The sequence below is a fragment of the Passer domesticus genome, unplaced genomic scaffold, assembly GCF_036417665.1.
Source record: "Passer domesticus isolate bPasDom1 unplaced genomic scaffold, bPasDom1.hap1 HAP1_SCAFFOLD_37, whole genome shotgun sequence".
Classification (NCBI taxonomy): Eukaryota; Metazoa; Chordata; class Aves; order Passeriformes; family Passeridae; genus Passer; species Passer domesticus.
This window is the reverse complement of record NW_026990149.1, coordinates 1,042,320-1,065,521: the sequence shown is the minus strand read 5'-3', so window position 1 is coordinate 1,065,521 and position 23,202 is coordinate 1,042,320. Positions and strand designations below refer to the sequence as shown.

Below are 23,202 nucleotides of genomic sequence, written 5' to 3'. Positions count from 1 at the left end.
ATGGATTTCCACTTTGCTTTCTTGCTGCTGCAGGTGAACCTGATCAACCAAGGAGCTCTTGATGCTCCCTTCAGCTGCATCCCTTCAGCCACAAAGGTGGGCTTGGGCTTCAAGTTGGCACCTCAGGAGGGCATCATTGCAGCACGTGGGAGCCAGACTCTCCAGATCTCCTTCAGTGCCACCGTGTTGGGGAGGTTTGAGGAAGAATTCCGGTTCAGTGTGGCTGGATCTCCTACGCCTGCCATCCTGACCATCAGGTAAGGACCCTGGGAGCTTGGTGGGCACATCTGGAGCTGTCTCTGGGACATGCCCCACCTATCTCCTGTTGGGGTGGAGCAGAGAGAAAAGGTGTTTGCTGAGGTCTTCATCTCTGCTCTGATGCTGGCATTGCTTTAGTGGGAGGATGCCTCCTGCCCTGTGTGGTACCTGGAGCTGGAATGACTCCTCCCTGCAGGGATCTCCCTCTGCCCTGGGCCATGGCAGGCAGTGGGATGGATCAGCTTTGGGCAGCAGCTGCTCTGGGATGTCCCAGCTGAACAGCCAGCAAGGCCCCCAGGGCTTTGGAGATGGGCCAGCCTGGGGCATTCTGCAGCAGCAGCAGTGCTTGTAAAAACTTCTGTCAATAATCCATGCCAGATGGGCAGCAGCAGCCTCACCTCACCTCTCATGGCCATGCTGTGGGGCACAAGCCGTGCTCCCAGCTGCTGTGCCCAGAGTGCTCTGGTGCCTCCTGTGCACAGCCAGGCAAGGGCTGATGTGGGAGTCAGGGAACTGTGCAGCAGGAACTGTGCCAAGGACTTGGGCATCATCCCCTGGGCTGGTGCCATGGCAAGAGATCATCCTGGCCCAGCACAAGGGACAAGGGGTGATGATAGGGGAGGCAGAGCTCAGTGCTCAGCACCACAGTAGCACGAGGCCTTGTCCCTGCCAGCCTGAGCCTTGTGCTGTTAGGATAATGCAGTGGGAGCAGGAGAGCTGATGCTGGCTGCTCTGCAGCTTTGGAACTAGGCTGCTGCTCTTGGGAGGCACTGGGGCAAGGCAGTGAAGAAATGAAAGCAATCTGCACTGGATTATAGCAGTAAGATAAGGGAGATGGATGAAAAAGAACAAGGAAGTTATTACTTCACAAGAACAAAGTGGTGAGTAGGTCTGCCCCCAGTGGAGAAAGAATGATGATGGCTTTGTTTTTGGAGGAAAAGTGCTGCTTTTTTATTTTGGAGATCAAGAGGGAACCTTCCACCATCCAATAATTGATTCTCCTCTGTCCCTCCCCTAAACTGGTGATGGGATGTTTGTGCATCAGCAGCTTTCTCCTTGAGCGAGGGCAGGTTGTTGAGATGTGTGGAGCAGAGCCAGGGGCAGTCCTGTGAATCCAACAGAAGGCACAGGTCACTGGGCCTGGATTTTTAACCACAAGGCAGAGTGGGCATCGTTTGGCATCAGCCATGAAATCAACTGGGGAGTGTTGTGCAGCTTCAAGTGCTGCTTTCAGTGGGTGTTGGTGGCTTTTGCAGTGTGTCTGCTGAGTTCAAGGACAGGTGAGGTGCTGTGCTAGATTCAGGACCCCCTTGTTTGGTTGTTGAAGCTGTTGCTCTTGGCTGTGCCAGCTGCTGCACTGCTGACAAGCTGGTCCTTTCCTCTAGGATTCATCTGTGCCCTGTGTAGAAGTGTTGCTGCTCTTTTCAGAGGATGTTTGGGGCTGCCCTGGGTTCATGTGTCAGAACTGTGTCTGTAATGATGGTGTGGGTCAAACTCTGCTGAGAAAGCTCCTCCGTGGGAACAGCAGTTCCAGCTAAGAAGTAGCAAAGCAGGAACCTGTGTCTGGCAGGGCTGGTTACAGAAGTTTGTGGGGACACCTTGATGTCCATCCCATTGCAGATGGGGAAAGTTAGGCCCAGAGCCATGTCTGGCTGTGTGTTCAGGGTCCTTCATGGGACCAGCAGCATCCCGGGGGCTTTTCCTGCCTGCCCTGTGCCCAGAGCCCATCAGTGGCTGTTGGCTGCTGGCCACTTGGCTTTAGCTGCCTCCTGTGCCCAGGGGCACTGTGCTGAGCACATGGTGTGTGCTGGTTTGAAAGGCACGGTGCCCTGACCCCAGGTTGGTGCCCCCGAGCCACGACAGCCGGAGCTTTGCAATTCCTTGAACCAAGGCATTTCCTGCTCTGTCCTCGCCATGCAGGGGCAGCGTCACTGGACCGAGTTTGCACTTCGACCTCCCTGAGCTCGACTTCGGGGACATCTCCTTTGGTGAGTGCTGCCTGGGCTGGGACACAGCGGGACGGATCTGTGCCTTCCGAGAGAAAAGCATCCCTCCCTCCTGCTCTGCCCCAGCAGCCTCTTCAGGGTGGGAACTGCAGGGCTGCTGGTGCCGCAGGGAGCATTTGGCCATTGTCAGATCAAACAGAAGCAAGGCATAGAAAGTCAGGATTTTCTGGTGTCTCTGTCCTGCTTGAAAAGACAGATGTCTGCCAAGGAAGGTGGGAATCTTCCTGGAATGGAAAGATGAGCCCCTCCCTCCAAATGATGATACTTTGAAATGACAGGGCTCCCGGGCAAAACTGTGGGAAAAGGAATAACAGTTCTTTCCTAGACTATATCAGGAGAGCCCAGAGAACAAGAGCAGACGTTTGCCAGCTGCCAAGTCCCGTTTTTGTCCTTTGGTGCAGTGAGGATCCCAGCAGGAGGAGCTGTGGGCTCTGGCAGGGCAGTGATCCCCTGCCAGCCGGCAGCGGCAGGGAAGGAGGGAAGGAGGGAAATGCTCCTTTTGCAGAGGGACAGAGGGCAGGGGGATGTGGGCAGTGCCTCAGAGCAGCAGGCAGCAGCGGGGAAGGCAGGCAGGGTGGGTGCCAGGCTGAGCTGCAGCCAGGGCAGTGCCGGGGCCAAGCACACAACCTCCCGCAGCAGCACGCGGCCGAGCTCCCATCCCCGAGCGGGAGGAAGGGAAGCTCCGCTCCCTGCCCAGCCTCAGCTCCCACTGCACAGCGCCCACGGCATCACGCCACGGCTGCCAAAAACCCCCAAGGGAAAAGCCCACCCCCAGGGCCAAAACCCCCAAAACCCCTATCCCCCTTCCCAGACCAAGGGGAGCATTCACTACCAAGCCTGAACCCAGAACAAGGAAGGTCATGGACTTTTTAAGGAAACTACTTGCCTTTCCTGAGCTGCTTCTGTCCCACCCTGCATCACCATGGAGGCACTTGTCAAGTTGCCTTTTTGAAGAAATGAAACAAGAAAGGCAAGAGATGGAACTATGGTTCTGAACCAGGAGATCGATCCTGCTGGATCTGCTTTCATTCCTAAGGTCTCTTCAGCTGAAGGCAGCTGTTGTATCTTTGCTTCTTTGGAACTGTTGACTGTTGTCTGCATGCGGTGAGCTCAGTCTCATTGGAGGTTTTGCCATCTGTGTTTGTCCTTGTTGTGCCTCTCTTGCCTCCCTGCTGGAGTCACTGCTGGAGCTGGCAGTGCTCACTGGGATGGGCACAGAGAAACTCTGGGTTGCAGCTGCAGTTGTTTTTTCTCCCCATCTGTGTTCCAGTGCCTCTTGGTGAGCAGGCCCGGGGAGAAGTCTCCTCCCCAAAGAGCTGGCCAGCCCAGCCAGATGTCCACTGCAGAGCAGCTTGTGGCTGCTCTCCGGGCTCTGCAGGACATCCCCACCATGAGTGGCTGCATCTCTGGCTTTCCAGCATGGAAAGCAAATCCCAGAGCTCCAGTGGGGTAAAGCCTTGCAGGCTGCAACCCCAGTGAGCAGCATGGGTGTGATGTCCCCGTTTGTTGGGTGAGGTGGGACCTGGTTCCTCATTGCCAATCTCCAAGCAAGGCTTGGGTGTGCCCCCAGTTGAGTGGGCTCTGAGCTGTCTCGTGCTCAGTCTGTTTGGCCCAAACCAAGAGATGCCTTTAGGATCCTGCAGAGAGAAGCTGCATTGGGGTGCTTTGCCTCACGTTCTAGTTCCTGATTCCACCCTCTCTTTTGCTGTGGCTTCTTCTCAATGCTGACTCACTGTTTATCTATCTTGAAAAGGGTGGGAGTGTTGGCAGGCTGAACAGGGAATTTGACAGCTTGAATTCTCAGAGGAAATGCTCGGTCTGGGTGCACACTCGTCACTGGGAGATCACTGGTGCTGGTTTGGGGCAGGTGAGGCAGCTCCTCCCCATCGCCAAGAGAGAAGCTTGCAGTGTTCAGCAGGGCTAGGAGTGGGCATTTTCAAGGCTGCAGTCTGCAATCTGTGTCAAAGGGAACTGAGTGACGATTCATTCCTCATGCAGCTTCTGGGTGAGCTGTAGTTCAGATAATCCAGAGCTAAACTCCAGTGCCACTTTCATTGTGCCAGGCCATTCCCAGCAGGAGTCAGGCCACAATGGGAGCCTCAATGGATGTTGGTGTCCTTTCCTAGGCTTTCCCTACACCCAGTGCTGCCGGCTCACTAACAGCTCCCCGGTGCCCGTGACGTTCCAGCTCCGCATGTCGTTCGATGGCACGCAGCCGGCTGTGGACAGCGTGGATCAGATCCGCTGCCACAGTGACCCAGCCTGGAGGAAGGGCGTTCACTTGTATGTGGAGCCCCGGGAGTTTACCATCACTCCCAGCCAAGGGACCATCCTGCCCCAGGGACACCAGGACATCCAGGTACGGGCAGAGTGCAGCCAGAGACGCTTCAGCACCAGGGCTGCAGCTGCACTGGAGCGTGGGAGGGCTTTAGCTCTGCTGCCAGCTTTGAGCATGGTGTGAGTGAGAGATCTGCACTGCTCTGAGGCCTCTGCTAGCTGCCTTACTCGGGATGTTCCTCAAGGAGCACTGTTTTCTTTCCAAAATCATATGCTGAGGTCACATACCATATGGTCAAGGCCAGAAGTCACTCTTGGGTTCTTGAGAGCCATTTATTTGATTGCAAGTGGGCAGAGCAAAGATGAGGGCAAAAGGTGGCTGTTAGAGAGATGTCATTGTAGAAAGCAGCTAGCTTTTCTTCTTGGTCTGATTTCCCCTCTCCTGGGGAGCAGAAGGATTTGTGTTCACGGCAGGAATCTCCAGTGGGGACAAAAAACTCTGCAGCCATGAACTGCCCAGCACCTGCTGGGCCACACTTTGCCCTCATTTCCTGCTGTAAAGCTGAACTCGTTGTGTTCAAGTCAGATTTCTTCTGCATTTATGTCATTGTAGTCAGATGAGAAATTGGGTCTTAATTTGAATACAGTGGTTCATAGAGCTTTAGTCTAATGTTTTAATGTAGCTGAGCTATGCCCTGATAGCAAGGTGTGTTTAAGACATCTGCTATTGCCAGAAGGCTTTTGTTGCTTTGAGACTGTGCTCTACACATGGAGCAGCAGCAGAATTAAGACAAAATCTTCCCTCAAGGGCTGGAGGATATCACACGTGGATAATGAGCTTTTGTAAGGAAGAATTTCCTGTTCTTCTCTTCCACCAGGTGACCCTGTGTTCCAACTCGGTGATGGAGTTCTACAGGAAAATGCTGGTGGATCTGGAGGGTTTTGGCAAGGGAGTGGCATCATTGGTCATCACAGCCAGGTACCAGCCCTTCCCTGGCCTCCTCCAGCCCCTGCCTTGCCCAGGCTTTGCTGGCTGCAGCTGCCGAGGAGAAGTGCTGGTTCATGAGCTCATGTTGTGCCAGCTGGGCATGAGAAGAGCAGAGCTTGGACAGCAGCCTGTGGTGAAAAGCAGCCCTGCTCCCAGCCCAGCAGGGTCCTGGGCCCTTTTCTGAAGGCACCAGGAATGAGATCATTTCTTGGCCTGGCTTTTGGTGCTTGAGGTGGAACAAATTTCCCCAGGGCCTCCTCTCCTTCTTGCTGCAAGAGGTGGAGTTGTGCTGGGTGCGAGCACCGTGCATTGGTTTGGGACACAGCAAGCAGCCTGCTGAGAGCCAGGCTCTGGTTCTGTTCATGAGGGCACGTGGCAGGGGGGAAGTGGCTGCCAGCAAGAGTGCTGAGGGCAAGGTCTCAGGAGGGGAAAGCAGCCCTTGGTGTGGCAGCTCAGCTCTAGATTTTCTCCTTCCCTCTGCTTCCCACTCTGAGCTTGAATGTTCTCAGTGTTGAGAGCAAAAGTGGTTGTTGCTGCAGCAGAATTCCATCCTGCTGTGCTGCGGTGGGTGTCAGTGGAATGCCAGGAGGGATGCAGTTCCCTGGGGCTGTTCCCTCTCCCAGGCAGAGCCATCCAGGCAGTGCCTGGGCTGGCATTTTGTCAAGCAGGTGGGCTGGGGACAGTCAGTGCCTGGAGCTGTGGAGGGAAGGAGCCAGGGAGCTGTAGGGCCTGGGAGGGGCTGATCAGCCACTCTGGAGGGCAGCTGGTGTCTCGTGCCCTCCAAGGCTGGGGCAAGCAGCTGAGTTCCCAGGCAGGGCAACAGCACCATGGCAGAGAAGGGAGTCATTTTTCCTGGGACACTGGAGTTGTGTGTTCCTTGAGCATTAGTGAGCTCTGATCCTTGTTGGGAAGGCTCCCCCAGAGCTCATGGGTCACTGGGAGTGTTACAGGAGTCCTTGCAAGCCTTCCTGGGGAAAGGAGGGGCTGAGGCAGCTGTGGGACAAAGTGCTCTGCCTGGGGCACTTGGCAGCCTCTGGCTGCTGCCTCTCAGGGTTTGCCCCTCCTTGACAAGACCTGTTGGAGTGGGAAGACGTAGAAGGCAATTTATCACTGCAGGGCTGTTCAATGCCCATTTGACAGTGACCAGTGTGTTATGCTCTGTTTTACAATCTTTGGGGGTAAATGTTCTCCATTCTCTCAGTATCTCTGATTCCCCTGGGCTCATCTCTTTGTCCAGATGTCTTGTTCCTAAGCTGCAAGTGTCCCCCCACGTGCTGCAGTATGATGAGTGCCTCCTGAAGGTGCCATATGAGAAGAAGTTCCTGATTAGGAATCCCAGCCACCTGCCTGGCTGCTACGGGCTTATTGAACAGGTTTGGCATCCCATCCACCTCCCCGTCTCAAATATTATTGAGGAGCTTATTGGGGGAAAAAGGGTTTGGACGTGACCTTGTTGGTTTCTATTCAGTCTTAAAGATCTGCTGAGAACAGGATCCTACCCGAATGTTAACTTGAGGATGCAGTTTAACCTGCTGAGGGAACAGTTGATGTTCTAGTCTTCAGGGTGTTTTCTTGTGGGAGATCTTGGAGGGCTGTGAAAGCTGCTGCATCCACAGACAGCAGTGCCTGTGCTGGCAGTCTCCTGGCAGGATCCCCTGGGAATGCTAAGCCTACAATTCTTGCATCTTGTTTGTGCCTTTTACCTTTGTCCTGGGCATTTTTAAACACGTGTGTCAGTTGCTGTTGCGGTGGATGTTAGGGAGTGTAAAGTTTCTTCAGAGGTGCCTCTGAAGCTGCATTTCATTGTGTCTCTTGCAGAAACGCAAGGAGGACTCTGCTGTGCTCTACTCCAGCCCCAAGCCCTGTGGGATTGTCCAGCCTCACAGCACTGCAGAGATCCCAGTGCTGGTGGAAGTGCAGGCGCTGGGCACGCATCGCACCAATGTTCTCATCGGCGTGTTCGGGGATGAGAGAAACCCACTGGTGAGTGCAGGGGAGATGTGTGCCTCTGTGCAGCTGCTCCTGGCAGGCTGCAAAGGGCACAGGGATTCTGCCGGGGAAAACAGGCACAGGCTGCTGTGGAGAAGGCCAGGAGGGATGGGTGGCACAAACAGCTCGTGCCTCACGGGTGGTAATCTCAGTGTCTGGCACAGAACGTCGTTGGTCTGAGCTGGAATCCAGGGTCACTTTAGTGCATTACTCTTGAAAATGCTGTTAACTTTGGAAACATCTGTTTGAAAATGGCATCTCTCTGAGCGCAAAAGAGGATGTCAGAAGACTTCTGGGAACCTTGAGCTTTCTGTAAAAAAAAGGAAGGCTGGCATTTCAAGAGTGGTTGCAAGGATTGAAACTTAGATTAAAACATAAGGAAATGACAATGGCAAATTCCCTGAATGGCACCAAACATCTGAACCTGGGCCATTATGGCACTGCATGTAAATCAGTGAACAGGAAGGACAGGCAATGCAGGCTGTGCCAGGGAGCCTGAAGTTTGACAGAACAGTGTCTTTCAACTCTGAGGCTGCTTACCTTAAAGAGGAGGGTTTCTCCCCACCAGAGGAACCAGTTGTTTAACTGTCAGCCTGGCCATAACTAGAGACTTCTTGCAAAGCTTTTACCTTTGGGCCAATCCTTTGTAGTTTGAAAGGTTCTCTTACCTTGATCCTTTTAAATTTGGAGGTGAACATGTAATTATCTTTTTCTTTTTTCCCAAAAGCCCAGCATTTCAGCTGGAGAGTGGTAGCTGTCCCTAAAGAAATACCTTGAGCAGGGATGAGCTGTTTAAGGTTTTTTAGTTTTCCCTGTTATGGTTTGTTTGGGTTTTTTTTAAAAATCTTTCTTGCCTGCTTCCTGGGACAGAGAAAAAAGTTATGGAGCTCTGGACGGCTGGCAGAAACCTCCCCAAGCCCAAGGCTGATGGAGTCTGGCAGGATCCCAGCACTACAGCCGATGTATGTATGTCTGTATGCATGGGGAATGCCACCTGAGTCCCCTGGGAGTGTTGGAAAATGTCAGCCAAGCCCCCAGCAGTGTCAGGGAAACATTCCTGATAAATACCTGCTGGAGCTGCAGAGTTTCTGGCGTTGGGCCCTGGGGGGGCTGTGCTGGCTGTGCTGGCTGTGTCTGCCCCTGGATGTCTCAAATCTGCCCTTTTCGCTTGCCTTCTCTGTCTTTTCCTCTCCCACTGTGCTTTTTGCATGCCCACAAGGTGTTCATCCCTGTCCTCTGCAGTTCCTCAGTGCAAGCAGTTGCAGCTGCTGCAGCAGCTCAGTGTCATTCCTGGGCTGCCTTTAGAGCAGACCTGCTCCAGCCTGGATTGGGAAGGGCTGGATCAAAGCATTTCTCAGTTCAAGGTGCCAGCAGCCAGCCAGGGGCTGCATCCTGACCAGGAGCTGCTGGTGCAGGTGTCCCTCCCTCCCACTGCAGGTCTCTGTTCACAGTTATCTTCTTTTCCAGAGATGAGCTTCACCCACCTAAATTCAATCCCCAACCACCAAAGAAGATGAGAACATGTTTGGATTGCCCAGCGTCTCGATGGAGGCACTTCAAGGCTGGAAAGCAGGAGGCAGCCACAGCCCTGACTGAAGAGCAGGATTTGACCCAGTCTTCAGGAGCAGAGGTGGATTTTCTTGTACACCTACTGCTTGTGCTGCCTCCTTAGCCTGCCACCAGCAAGTCATGCTCCTGCTGAGCTCCCTTTTTGCTGCCCTGCTGTCCTGTGCCCTGACAGTGGCTGGGCAGCAGGGCCAGTGGCTGGACATGGGGGAGTGGCAGGGAGAAATAGGAGAGTTTTCCTTGGAGAAGCTCACTCAGATCCTACAGGCCTGTGTTGAGTGTGGCATTTTTTGCCTTGTTGCCTTCCCAATGCAAGATGAGGCTTTTATCTGCATCATGATGGGAAGAGCTGCAGCTTCCTTGCCCACAGCAAGCTGGGATGAGTCCTGATCTCCATGTGCCCTCTTCCCAGCCCAGCCAGACTCCCTGTTTGCAGGTCTCTGCTGTCACCCGAGAGCTGCTCTTGCACTGCTGGCCCTGAAGCTGTCTTACAAACTGAGACTTGGCAAAGTGGCTGTCTCTTCCTGCAGGCGTAGGGAATGGCTTGTTTTTCAGGTGCCACCACAAGCTCCTGCAAACCCTCACCTCCCAGCAGGCCTGGAGGGATTCAGGTGCTCCGTGGGCGCACCGCACACTGCCCTGGAAGCGGAGAAGGGAAGAGGGAATCTGTCTCCCTTGCACACTGGCAGTGTGGCAAGCAGGGCTGGAGCTGCCAGTGCCACTGGTGGCCCTGAGCATTGGCCACAGAGGGGCCTCCCATCCCTGCAGGCCCAGCACAAAGTGCTGCTGGAGCAGCTGGGTGTTGGAGAGGCCGTGCAGGACACGTTGTGGGGCTGCCCAAGGACGCTGTGCAGCACCTATGGAGGGCACTGCTCCCCCTGCAACTCCTCAGGTGGTCCAGAGGAAGGTTTTGCAGGAGCTTTTGCTGTAGCACCTTGAGGAAGCAGCATTTAAATCAGAGAGAGAGGGGAAGAGCCTCAGGAGTCAGATGAGCTGGGCTGGGAGTCCTTTGCTCAGCTCCAAGAGCTCTCACTCTGAGTCTCCTCCTTTTCTAAAAGCAGTAAGTTTTGAAACTTTTTCAAGGCAAGTTGTGCATCAGAGAGAATTTCTAGTGCCAGGAGACATCCCAGTTCACTTTCATGTCATGTACTCATGAATGCATTGACCCGTGAGGATGGGAGAAGATTTTCCCCATGGTCCCTGCACTGGTCAGTGGCATGGATGCAGGATGAGATCAGGGTGATTCTGGCAGTGTTTGGGGAATAGGCCCCTCTGGCTGCAGCTGCACTTTGCTCCAAGATGCTCTTCTGCATCCATTTCCATGCTCAACACCTCCATCTCTCCTGTCTTCCATACAGGCTTCCAGTATCCTGCCAGTGTCAGGTGTGCTACAGCCAGGAGAGAGCCAGCAGGTCTCCTTGCCCTTCTCTGGCCACCTCAACAGCATCTCCAGTGCCACGGCGCTGTGCCACGTGGAGGGAGGCCCCAGCTCCGAGGTGCTGGTGCCCGGGGAGGCCTCACGTGTCAGCTGCTCCCCGAGCCCCCAGGAGATCAACTGTGGCTCTGGGGCACCTCTCAGGGAGAGGTGAGTAAGCCTTCCATGGGTTCCTGCTCTCCATGGGTTACTGTCCCTGCAGGGCTTCCCTGCTCCAAGGACTCTGAGCTCAGAGGTGCTGCATAGCAAAGGCCAGAAGCAGCACAGGGATGGCCACTCTTAGCTCCCTGGCTCCCAAGAGAGGAAGCACCTTCTTCTGTTGGGACAGAGCATCTTCTTCTCTAGTTTAGTGGTGAGCCCTCCTGGCTCAGATGCTGCCTTCAGGGAGCTGGGCTCTGGCCCTGCCTTGGCACTGCCTCTAGAGGTGTCTTTAGCTCCATGGTGTTGAGTCGCATCTTCTTCATCATCTCCCTTCTTCACCAAAACAGTGGGATTGCGGTGTGGGCAGGCGTGGGGCACAGACCAAACCTTGGTTTGGGTGCTGGTGCTGCCACAGATGAAGTCCTTGCAGTGCTGATCTGCCAGGGTTCTCCTGATGGTGGGACAGCAGCCATAAAAGCTCCTGTCCTTGAGGCTCCCCTTCAGCTGCAGCAGTGGGCAAGCACAGGAGAAGCTCTGCTCCAGCAGGGCAGCCCAGCTCAGGACACACAGGCAAAGTGTGCAGCTGGGAGTGGGGGCTGCTTAAAGCAAGCCTGTGCATCAGGACTTCCTTCAGGCCAGGCTGAAGTTGGTTTCATGGGGAGGAGAGGGACGAGGCTGCTTCAGATGGTTTCCATGGCAGACAGCACCAGCTGGCTTGGTCACAGCTGGCTTCCAGCAGGAAATCTGGCTGACAAGAGCCTGTCTTGCAGGAGAGCAGTTCCTCCAGCCTTTGCTTTCTGACTGATAGGCTATTCTCATTTAGGATCAGGCTATGAGTTGTTAAAACCGAGGCTCACGGACAGAGACTCTCTAACTCATTAAAGTTAGAAAGTGGTATGTTTATTAACCCCGGTGGGTGGCACCAGAGTCGTCCCTACAAGGCGTGACCGTGCTGTACAAGGTTCTTTGCCCTCTCTTTATTTCCCAGGATCTTACATACAACATATGTGCACAACCCCAGCACTTCCCCTCCGTGCTCTGTATTAAAATGAGGTCATTAGTCCTTCACACCGGTGCAATTCTTCTCTGGAATTGGGTTGGTGGTCTCCTATTGGGCCAGTGGTCTTAAGGGATGAAGTCAGGAATGTCTTCATCAGGTCTCTGTGACCCTCTGGCACCATCCAAGGTCCCCTGCTTAGTGACTGATTGACATAAAGCCCAGGTGCTAACCATTGTTCTACGGGTTTCAGTATGTTCTTCTAACAGTTCACTTACTCCACTTCCTTCTATCAAGAAGCTCATCATGGTAAACAATATAACAATCAGCTCTGGCTTAAGCATCTAATCATCATTAACCTATGGTCTACCTGTCTAACTGACATCCTGATCAATGTGAATTGCTTCTAAGCCTCAGCTGAAATCTGAACTCTTTAAATTCTTGCTTCAGCTCTGCCCAGGGAGAAGGGAGCTGAATGAGCTGAGTAAGAATTGCAGGAGAGATCAGCAGACGTTGGCACTCTGTGCTCTGCTTGAAACTGGGAAGTCAAGAGACAAAGGGCGTTTTCAGGCACAGCGCAGAGAGCTGGTGGATCAGCCTTTGGCAGTGGGCTGGAGGTGTCTGGCTGTGCCTGGAGAGGGAGCTTGCACAGTCAAGCCCTTCTGATGGCAAGGCTCAGGCTTGGCCGGTCCTGGAGGTGCCCTTCCACCACTGCCCTCCCTTGGGATGTTCCCAACCTCTGGGGGTTGAGGAGAATTCACGGAAATGGTCTGGCGCTGCTGCCTGGCCTCAGGGTCAAGGAATGAAGTGCAGGGCCAGCCAGGACGAGTGAGCCCAAGGTTCTGGTGGTGACTCTCAGCCATGTTTTCTGTTTTGTCTGCAGAAGGGAGCTGAAGCGGCCGTCTCCAAAGCTTGAGGAGGAGACAAAAGCCTTGGCGGAGGAAGAGAGGCAGAAGGAGAAAGAGAAGCAGAAGAAAGAAAAGAAGGGTGTCTCTGTGGGGAAGGAACCTCCAAAAGCAGAGAAGGGGAAAACCAAACCCCCAGAGAAGAAGGAAAGCAAGGCCCCAGAGAACAAGGACACCAAAATCCCACCAAGGAAGGAAATCAAAGAACCAGAGAAGATGGAAAACAAACTTCCAGAAAAGAAAAACAAACATCCAGAAAAGAAAGAAACCAAAATCTCAGAGAGGAAAGAAAGCAAAGCCCCGGAGAAGAAGGAAAGCAAGGGCCCAGAGAAAAAGAATACAAAAGCATTAGAGAGGAAGGAAACTAAATTCCCTGAGAAGAAGGAAACCAAAGCCCCAGAGAGGACGGAAAGCAAACTCCCAGAAAAGAAATACAAACCTCCAGAAAAGAAGGAAACCAAATTCCCAGAGAGGAAGGAAAGCAAGGCCCCAGTGAAGAAGGACACCAAAGCATTAGAGAGGAAGGAAACCAAATTCCCAGAGAAGAAGGAAAACAAAGTCCTGGAGACGAAGGAAATCAAAAGCCCAAAGAAGGAAAGCAAAGCCACAGAGAAGAAGGAAATGAAAAGCCCAGAGAAGAAGGAAAGCAAAGCCCTAGTAAAAAGGGAAATCAGAATTCTAAAGAAGGAAACCAAATCTCCAGAGAAGAGAAGCAAACCTCCAGAACAGAAGGAAACCAAATTCCCAGAGAGGAAGGAAATCAAAATCCCAGAGAAGGAAATCAAAGCACCAAAAAAGAAGGAACCCAAAGCCCCAAAGAAGGGGGAAGCCAAAGCCTGAAAGAAGGGAGGAACCAAAATCCCAGAGAACCCAGCTGAGGTGGAGAAGAACTCTTTATTTTATTCACACAACTTATTTTATACAGTTTGCCAAACCTAATGTGCAACTTTAGGTAGTTAATCGATTTCTTATTACTAGTTATGCCAGTTATTCTGTTGGATAATAAAATATATTTTACTTGTGCATCAAATCTCTCTGTTGTATTCTTTGTATTGTTACCTATTCTCTTCACTGATTCTCATGGGACAAATCCCTTGTTCTTGCAGGTGCATTTGTTTTTCACCCTCAGATCAGATTGTTCACCAAGTCTCATTCTCAAAATAACTTCACGTGGGAACTTGTGACTGCTTAGCTGCACTTAGAAGAGATGACAGGCCAGCTGTTAATATAGCAGAACAAGGCCTGGTTTCATAAGGCCTTTCTTTTATCATTATTCTACCTGTCTCTGACATCTCCCCCTTTTTGTTCATTTAAAAAAGGCTCCTATGTTCTGATGTTGAAACAGCTCACTCTTGGGAGGGTATGATCTCATGAAGGTTATCACTGGTTATCTGTTAGATGTGGGATAAGATACATAAAAGACCCGTTCCAATCAACAAAACTTACCCAATTCTGTCAAGTCATTGACACAGGGTTTTGCAGCATGAGCAAACAAAAGAATAATGTCCAATGTCTCTTAGGGAAATGGAAAGAAATGACCATTGTTTCCAATTAGCTGAGAAGTAGGAGAAGGTCCATTAGCTGGAAATGTTGATCTTGGACATCACTGAATGTCCTCCTGGGAGCAGGAACAGGGAAGAACTGAAGAAGGTTGGGAGGAGCACTGTCCCATGATGATGCCATGAGGCTTTTGTTGGCCAATTGCCTCTGTCAGTTTCCAGGCACAGCTATGTCTTGGCAGTCCTACTCCTGTTCCTGTTCTGGCCACAAAGGCTGCAAGGGGATGAGGTTATTTCTCTTTCCACTGGGCTTCATTTCTTCAGAGCTGATCAGTATCTGATGGAATGAACAGGTGACTGCTTTGAGCTGTTGGTGATAAAACACAGGCATCTCTTCTCCTGAAGTTAATGAATCAATTAGGCTTCCCTGTGGGACACTCCACTGGGATTTAGATGGGATGACCTTTTTTCCAAGTTTCTAATGTAAATATTGCATGATTCAAAATGATTAGTCGTCCAAATTTCTCATGTACATATTGCATTATTTGAATGTTCTTAAGGCATTCATTCCTCTTTTTTTTTTTTAATAAGAATGAGATGCATGTCTTTTGTTATGAGTATGAAGAAACATTGTAGCGAAATAATACATGTAGTGGACAAGAAACTTAGAGCAATTAGGAATAATTTGGATACAACAATCAGGAATATTTCTAATAGCAGACAAAACTAACAACATAGGTGGAATGAAATAAATAGAAATCTCTGAAATAATGTACCATCATTCCAGAGTCTGCAAACAGCTGACAAACCTCGATTCAGTGGGGATTTGGATAATTATTTCCAGATCATAATTCCCAAGCTCCCTTTAAAAATAGTTCAACTGTCATGTACAGACGGTGAAATTGCAAAGTCAAAGCAACTCCAATCTAGTTCTGATGCAGAAAACATCTGGGTCTGTTGGCAAATTCCTGTCCAGGTAGAGCTAAGGCCTGGCCACCACCCAAGCTCTAAGTGGGAGAGAATTCCCTAAATGTAATTTTAAACAAGGCTCCTAAGAATAGCACTTAGGAGTAAAGGTCTAGGGGTGAAAGACGGATGAACCATCCAATAGCCGCCTCCTCCAAAATCTCCTCAGCATGGAGATGCTTTAAACACAGCAAACTGTTGGAGTGGTTCTGTAATAACAATTGGGATTGCATCTGATTGCTTAGAGTAGATGTCACAATACCATCAGTTTAGAGAAGACTTCTGACAAAGCTGAGATATCATTTCCTGGAACTCTGAAAAATACTTGAAAATCATGAGGCAGCACTAGGTCAAACCATGGAGCCCCAGTGCAGAGCCCAGCCAGAGGGGTAGTCTGGTCTAAGAGATACATGAGCAGCTAGAGAACAAAAGAAGGATCCTGAAATGACACGTGTCTTGTAGATAATTACACCAAAAGATGGTAAAACATATGAAAAGCTGGCTATAAAAACAGGAATACAAACATGAATGTATTTATGACAGAAAAAATGCAACAAAGGAAACACTGAACAGCTCACTCATAAAATTTATGATATCTCAGATTAAATCACACTCAAACCTGATATAAATTCCTTTCGACATCAATAGAGCTTAACAAGATGAACTCAATAAAACCCAGTCCTAAAAGGATTTCAAATTAATAAACATAATTTCATTATCACCTTAGTGGAACAAAAAGCACACTCAAGAGAACTCAATGTTAATTACTATTAATACCGAACATAACTGGATCCATAAAAAGCTGGAATAGATCATTGCTGAAATGACGTAAAACTGAATCTTAACATTTATAAAATCTACCAAAATTTACTTAATAAAACTTAGCCTTATTCAAGAAGGTAACTGAGCGTTACAATATTTGGCCTTAATTTAACAGAATTCAAATGAACATTCTTAAAAGTTATAGATATGACATGATGTAACTCAGTCTAAGGTTATTAACACAAAAAGACAACTTAAAGGTGAACAAGCTGTAAGTGAAATAACAGCATGATGGTCTGCTGGAGGGATTAAAGTTGTAACAAGCATATTAGAATTAGAAGTAAATCAGTTATGAGTAAAACCCATGGTAACTGCAAATTCCATGGAAACAGAAATTCAGTAAGACTTTTCAAAGTGCAGGGTTACTGGGAAATAAATATAATAATGTGCAATTTAGCATATTGCTGAACAACTCAACAGCTTTTAGTGACAGTATCTGGCATCATTTTATATGGCAAATGTGTTAGCATTCTTGTTAAAGAGATCAGACCATGTTAAAATTTGATAGGTAATAAGGCGCTGCATTTACCGCTTTTCAATCTCTCCAGTAACTATAAAACTACATAAAACAATCAGAATTTAGTCAGAAACTAAAATAAACTTTTAAAAACCCTAGAGCACCACGTTTTCAAGGCACACAAACACAGCTCTGGGCCAGAGCGGGGCCTGTGCCGCCCACAGGGGAGAGGGAAGGCGCTGCCCACAGGGAAACTATGGGGAGAACAGAGGCCATCTAAACTGCAATGACATAACTGTACACCAATAAAGCTTCTCTCAATATTCACACAGTATTCATCCCTTAATTGCCAGAGCCAATCATCTCATTTTCCATCTCCCAGCAGGGCCCTGCGGCCGTGAATCCAGCCCGCCGGGGCTGGCCCGGCTCGGCTGCCACAGCCCTCCCGGGGCTGCTGCACCTCTGCTCCCCAAACACTGCGGGGAAAAGAGCAGGGGAAAAGCAGCAACACACAACAAACCCTACAACCTGCACACAAATAATAAACACAGAAGAGGCACAAGCTGCATTTTATTGCACATTCTGACAACAGTCACTGACTGAGAGTTGCATTTCCAAGGCCAAGATCTGTCTTTTGAGAAACCTCAAACTCAGAAATACCATTTTTACTAGATGTGTACAAGGCCAGGCCTCACTGGAGGCACAGCTTTTCTCGCAACTCTGCATCATCTTGAACTGAAAAAGAATTAAGCAGTGTGCTCATGATTCTGGCATCTCAGCCAGAAAGGCCAGGTATTAGAGGGAAGAAGTCAGCCTACAAAATCTGATTATTTTTTCTCTTCCATTGGCCTGTCAATAATGATAATCAGAATATATTTCCACATGTTAACATGAAGGTGTTTGTATTTACAGAAGCAGGAACATATCTATGAAGGCTTTTGAATTCTCTTCAAGGACAAGGACATTTGAACCACTAACCCATTCTTAATAGAGAGGCCCAGTTTAGCTTTTCACTGAAGATGTTAAACCCAAGGGCAGTTCATGCAATGCTGTCTTTACATGTCGCTGTAGAGACAGGCAAGACACCTATTTCTTCATGCACAACAGCCCATCTTTATTCTTCACAGTTCATATTTCTATGGTTTTCTGAAGGCATTGTGTTTCATTTTAATTGCTTAGTAACTTAGTGCAACTCAGTTCATTGGTTAGTAGTTGCTCATGTAGGTGTCAGTCAAAACCTTTCCTCTCTCTAACGCGGTTTCCATTCTTGTCTCCTGCATAGAAGATGTGGGTAGAAGTCTTTCCTCTCACAGGTGCAAATTCCTTTCTCACAGGAACTTGTCAGGCTAGCTGTTAGCTGTACTTAGCCCAAGCAGCAGGCCTGAGCCATCATTTTACAAGGGTAACAAGGCTCTTCTTTTATAGGGTTTACCTATATGCAACATTGACATACGATTCTTTCAATCTTAAAGAATCATCTTTAATTTCTTTCACGTGAATTTTGACCTTTGTAATATTTGTATATGGTAGATTTGGAGTTCAAATCTGTTTTGAATCATGCCTTCATAGAATCCCAGACTCATGGAATCATTCAGGCTGGGAAAGCTGTGTGAGACCATGGAGTCCCAGCTGTGCCCGATGCCCACCTTGTCCCTGAGGCGACTCCGGCGTTTCGGGGTTTCCCCGGCCCCGGCTGCCGTGGGAGCCCAAGACAGAGAAGTCCAATTCAGCACGACCTGTCCGGGCCCCTCAGGCAGGCCCCAGAGCTGCAGCCAGTCTTAGCAAGCTCAGCTCTTTAGTGATTCTCAGCTCATTTGTGATTTCAGCTCTTGGCTTGCTGAGTGCCTTTGGCAGATGCTGGCAGAGAGAGGAGAAGGCTGTGTGAGGTTCCACAGAGATGTCTTTATTGATGTCTTCTGACAAGGTCTCAGGGACAGCTCTTCTGCAGAACAGGGCAGAAGTAGGGCTTTATATAGGGTACAGGAGTTTTAGAAACAATCCAATAGTGAGGGTCGAGGCGAAAGTGAGCTGTGGGCTTAGAGAGATAAGCAAGGGTCCGAGGGTGGAAGAGGGGATTCTTAGGTCCAGTCATCATGACCAGGCATTTCCTGTCTTAGGCTGCTGAATGCCATGGAGGCATTGCAGGCCCTGGGCCTGCTACAACTCCACTTTCTGTATTTAGAAAAAAGGCGTGTTTCTGTATTTAGAAATGGGGCACACTCTAGTTGAATGTCCAAAGCATTTACCTGTATTCCCATTTCTACTCGCTTCAGAGACCATTCTGGATTAACCAGCAGTCTCTGAGTTCTTGTTTTCTTCATAGCATACGGCCCAATTCTAGTAATCACAGGAACTACAGGCTGCACTTCTGCTTCTGGAATAATTGGCCTTTGGGTAGGAACAGCTTTCTTTTGTGTTAGTGGGGTAGTTCTGATCTTGTTCTTCTGATATTCAGTGCACACTTGAGTGATGCTAAAGTCAAGATCATACTCTCTTATTGCACACCCTTCTATTTTTAGGGCACTTACTCAAAGATTTGTCACAGCATTCAGAGCTAATCTGAATGAGTTTCATGGGTGGATGGTAAGCCTCATGCAACCCACCTTGCACAAATGCATAGCTACATCCCCAAACATTTCTCCCTTCCCACAAACGTGCATTTGTGACTTTCAGGATCTCATTTAGGGCCCTATGAGAGTGGGGATCACAGGCCCTCCCTTGGCACCGGTACATCCCAGTTACGTTGTACCTGCGCGGTATCGCACTGGCTCCTGTTACAACCATGGCAATGGCTATAATAGTTACCACCTTCTCCATCATGTCCATGGTTTCTCTAAGTCCATATATTCACGGTTCCAGGTGAGCTTCAGCTTCAGTTCTTTGTCACCTGGCATCAGTTTCCAGACTTCCTCAGGGGCTTTCTTCACTCGGGAGTGATGGATGCAGGCCTGCTGTTCTTTGATCTTGATTGCAGTAAAGGTAGTGAGGAGCACCTGGAATGGTCCTTCCCACTGCAGTTCCAGGGTCTTTTCTGCCAAAGACTTAACATACCCATAATCCCCAGGTTGTACATCATGTACTGGTCCATCCAAATCTCTGTTTTGAGCTCCAGCCACATATTTTGCAGTTCCTCTCAGTTGTTTATTCAGGGCTATCATATACTCGGGTAGGGTTTCCTCCCCTATTTGTGTAGGTGTGGCTCCTTCTTGAACTGCATATGGTCTCCCATATAATATTTCAAAGGGGCTCAATTTTTCCCTTGTCCTTGGTTTTGTCCAAATTGGCAATAATGCTAATGGAAGAGCCTGGGGCCAAGGTAGGTTTGCCTCTTCTCCCAATCTCACAATTTGTTGCTTAATCAAATGATTCATCTTTTCCACTTGGCCACTCGATTGAGGATGATATGGGGTATGCAGCTCACAGTCTATCCCCAGCTGGTGGCTAATTTCTTGCACAATTTTGGAAACAAAATGCGGCTCTCTGTCTGAGGATATGGTGGCTGGAACCCCAAACCTCGGGATTATTTCTTGCAACAGTGCTTTGCTTACCTCTCGTGCTTTAGCTGTCCTAGTAGGGAAAGCTTCTGGCCAACCTGAAAAGGTATCAGGCAATACCAAGAGGTAATGATATCTACCCTTCCTGGATAATTCTGTGAAATCGATTTGCCACTGTTGCCCAGGTCCGCAGCCTTTCCCAATTTGTCCAACTTTAGGCTTTGGGATGTTTTTAGGATTAGTTCAGAGGCAAAGACTACACTGACGAGTTACCTGTATTACTGTGCCCTGGAGTTTCCTGGCCATAATTTTTCCTTTCAAATGGTTGTACAGGGCATCTACTCCCCAGAGTGTTTTTTCATGTTCTTTTTGCACTGATGACCACAGCAAATAGGAAGGCGCTACAAGTTTCCCTTCCTCTGTTACAGCCTGTCCTTCTTGATTATAATTTGCTTTTTTTGCCTTAAAAAGTTTCTTATCCTTTTTATTGTACACTGGCTTACCATCAATAGAAATGTTTCCATCTGGGATCAATGTTGCCTCCACTGTCTCCTCAAATACCTCACCTCTGGCTGCGTCTTTTGCCTCTCTGTCCACCAGCATGTTCCCTTCTTCCAATTCAGAGCTCACTTTTTGCTGTGCCTTAATGTGCATGATGGCTGCCTTCTCAGGTAGTTGTACTGCACCTAGTAGTCTCAGTATCTCTTGTGCATGTTTAATATTCTTCCCTTGTGAATTCAACAGTCCTCTCTCTCTCCAAATGGCTCCATGTGCATGAACCACCCCAAACGTGTACCTTGAGTCCGTGTAGATGTTAACCTCTTTTCCTTTTGCCAGCTCTAAGGCTCGAGTTAAGGTGATTATTTCAGCCTTCTGTGCAGAGGTGTTTGCTGGTGAAGGTCCAGACTCTATTACCTCTCTGCTTGTGGTAACCGCATATCCAGGGTGCCTTTTTCCACTGATGACATAGCTGCTTCCATCAGTGAACCAGGTCTCAGCATCTTCAAGTGGGGTGTCCTTCAGATCCGGGCAGCTGGAGAAAGTGGCTCCAGTGGTCTCCAGACAGTCATGGATCACTGCTTCTCCCATACTCCCACTGAGGAAGGAAGCTGAATTTACAATGTGAGTTACCACAATTTCAACATCATCTTGTTCTACTAGTATAGCTTGGTACTTCAGAAACCTCTGTGGGGAGAGCCAATGTCCCCCTTTTGCCTCAAGGACTGCAGACACCGTGTGGGATACCAGCACAGTCATTTTCTGGCCCAGGGTGAATTTGTGTGCTTCCTGGATGTTCACTGCCACTGCTGCAACAGCTCTGAGACACCCTGGCCATCCTTTAGCTGCCGTGTCCAGCTGTTTGGAGAGATAGGCCACTGCTCTCTGGTACGGGCCTAAGTTCTCTGCTAATATTCCCAGGGCAATCCCTTGTTTTTCATGGGAAAACAGGAAAAATGGTTCACTCACGTCTGGAAGTCCTAGAGCCGGAGCTGACATGAGGGCCTTCTTTAGTTGGTCAGAGGCTTGGGTTGCTTCTTTTGTCCACTGAAGATCTCTGCTCCCTTCCCTGATCAGGGCATATAGAGGTTTAACAAGTAACCCATAGTTAGAAATCCACAGGCTGCACCACCCTGTCATGCCTAAAAAGGTTCTCAGTTCCTTCAGTGTCTGAGATCTCGGGGTCTGGCATATTGCTTCTTTGCCATCCTGCCCCAAGGTCCTTTGACCTGCACTCACCTCATAACCCAGGCAAATGACTGTTTGCCTCACCATCTGGGCTTTCTCCTGGGATATTCCATACCCCTGCAGGCCCAAACAGTTTAGGAGGCTTACCGTCCAGTGCACGCGTGTCTCCTGGGTCTGGGTGGCTGTTAGGAGGTCATCCACGTACTGCAGCAACTGCCCTTCTCCTGGTGGAGGTTTCCAAGACTCTAAATGCTTGGCAAGTTGCTCCCCAGATACAGTGGGAAGTTCTTGTACCCCTGTGGTAATACACACCATGTGAGCTGCTTCCTCCGTGCAGTTTTGGGGTTCTCCCATTTGAATGCAAAAATTTTCTGGCTGGCCTCGGAGAGAAGGAGGCAAAAGAAGGCATCCTTCAAATCTAAAATGGTAAACCAGGTTAGTTCAGGTGTTAAAGGAGTTAATAAAGTATAAGGGTTAGCAACTACTGGATACAAGTCTTCAGTTACTTTGAGAACAGCCCTTAGGTCTTGTACTAACCTGTATGACCCATCAGGCTTTCTTACTGGCAAAATGGGGGTATTGAAATCAGACTGACACTCTCTTAACAGTCCTATTAGCAAAAAGTTTTCTATGATTTTGCTAGTCCCTTCTCTGTCTTCCTTCTTTAGGAGGTATTTTTTAACCCTTACTTGTTGTTCCCCTTCCTTGAGCTTAATTTGTATGGGCAATGCATTCTTTGCTCTCCCTTGTATATTAGAAGCCCATACACCAGGGAATATTTGATCCATTATTTTCTTGAAGTTTTTCTCTTCTTCACTTACAATTTCAATTTCTTTGATTATTAACATTAGGCTTAACAGCTCCACATATTGTTGGTCCTTTACCTCCAAACTAATTTCTCCATTTTTCAATATTATTTTTGCATCCAGCTGCTCTAGCAGATCCCTGCCCAAAAGTGCAGATGGAGCATTAGGCATATATAAAAATGGATGAATCTCCCATTGCTTTCCCAATTTATACTTTAATGGTTTGCAAAAATATGCTCTTTCAGATTGACCAGTAGCCCCCTTTACCATAACATAATCATTTGTTAGAGGTACAGGACCTTATTCAACACTGACAATGTTGTCCCTGTGTCCACTACAAATCCACTTCCTTTTCCTTGTTCCCCAGTTTAACTACAACCAGAGGGTCCCCTAGGGTAGGGCCCTCCTGTCCTCCTCAGTCCTCCTTCACATGAGCAACCAGCCTTTCCCCCGACCCCCAATCGCTTTTTCTCTGTTCATCACCCCTTCTTCATTCTGGGCACTGGTTTTTCCAGTGTCCAAATTTCTTGCAAAATGCACATGGATCTTTTCCCACTCGGGGTGGTCCTTGTCTTGGCAGGTCTTGCTCACGTTTCTCCTTTTCTCCCGCCCTTACTACTGCTACTAATTTCTTCATCCCTGGTTTATATCCTCCCTCCCGATTACTAAACACTCTCCATGCTTCATCCAATAGAGTCTCCAAGCCTCAGCTATTTGGGCCCCGGATCTTCTGAAGTTTCCACCTGATATCTCCTGTGGATTGTCCGAAAAATAAATTTATTAGTTGTTGTATTCCTTCATCCAATCCAGAGTCCAGGGTGGTATATCGCCGCATCGTGTCCCAGAGGTGATCCAAAAATTCAGAAGGTGTTTGAGTAGGACCTTGTTTAACAGCATGTAAGGCTGACCA

General features: G+C 49.1%; 1 protein-coding gene across 1 annotated transcript; it reads left to right on the top strand.

The window, feature by feature from the left end:
• Nucleotides 1-22,686, top strand: LOC135292515 (hydrocephalus-inducing protein-like). Its single transcript, XM_064406708.1, has 9 exons — nucleotides 1-257; nucleotides 2,179-2,246; nucleotides 4,391-4,623; nucleotides 5,420-5,520; nucleotides 6,767-6,902; nucleotides 7,348-7,512; nucleotides 10,443-10,669; nucleotides 12,541-12,652; nucleotides 22,660-22,686. Exons 1-9 carry the CDS (start codon nucleotides 1-3, stop codon nucleotides 22,684-22,686), a joined length of 1,326 nt encoding a protein of 441 aa, XP_064262778.1.
• Nucleotides 22,687-23,202: the final 516 nt, after the last annotated feature.

Excerpts from the sequence above, each read along its gene's own strand:
- LOC135292515 (XM_064406708.1), top strand. The coding sequence starts at position 1 with ATGGATTTCCACTTTGCTTTCTTGCTGCTGCAGGTGAACCTGATCAAC. Across the intron at positions 5,521-6,766 it reads TCATTGGTCATCACAGCCAG|ATGTCTTGTTCCTAAGCTGC; the intron begins GTACCAGCCCTT and ends CTCTTTGTCCAG. Across the intron at positions 12,653-22,659 it reads AAGAAAAGAAGGGTGTCTCT|TTTAACTACAACCAGAGGGT; the intron begins GTGGGGAAGGAA and ends CTTGTTCCCCAG.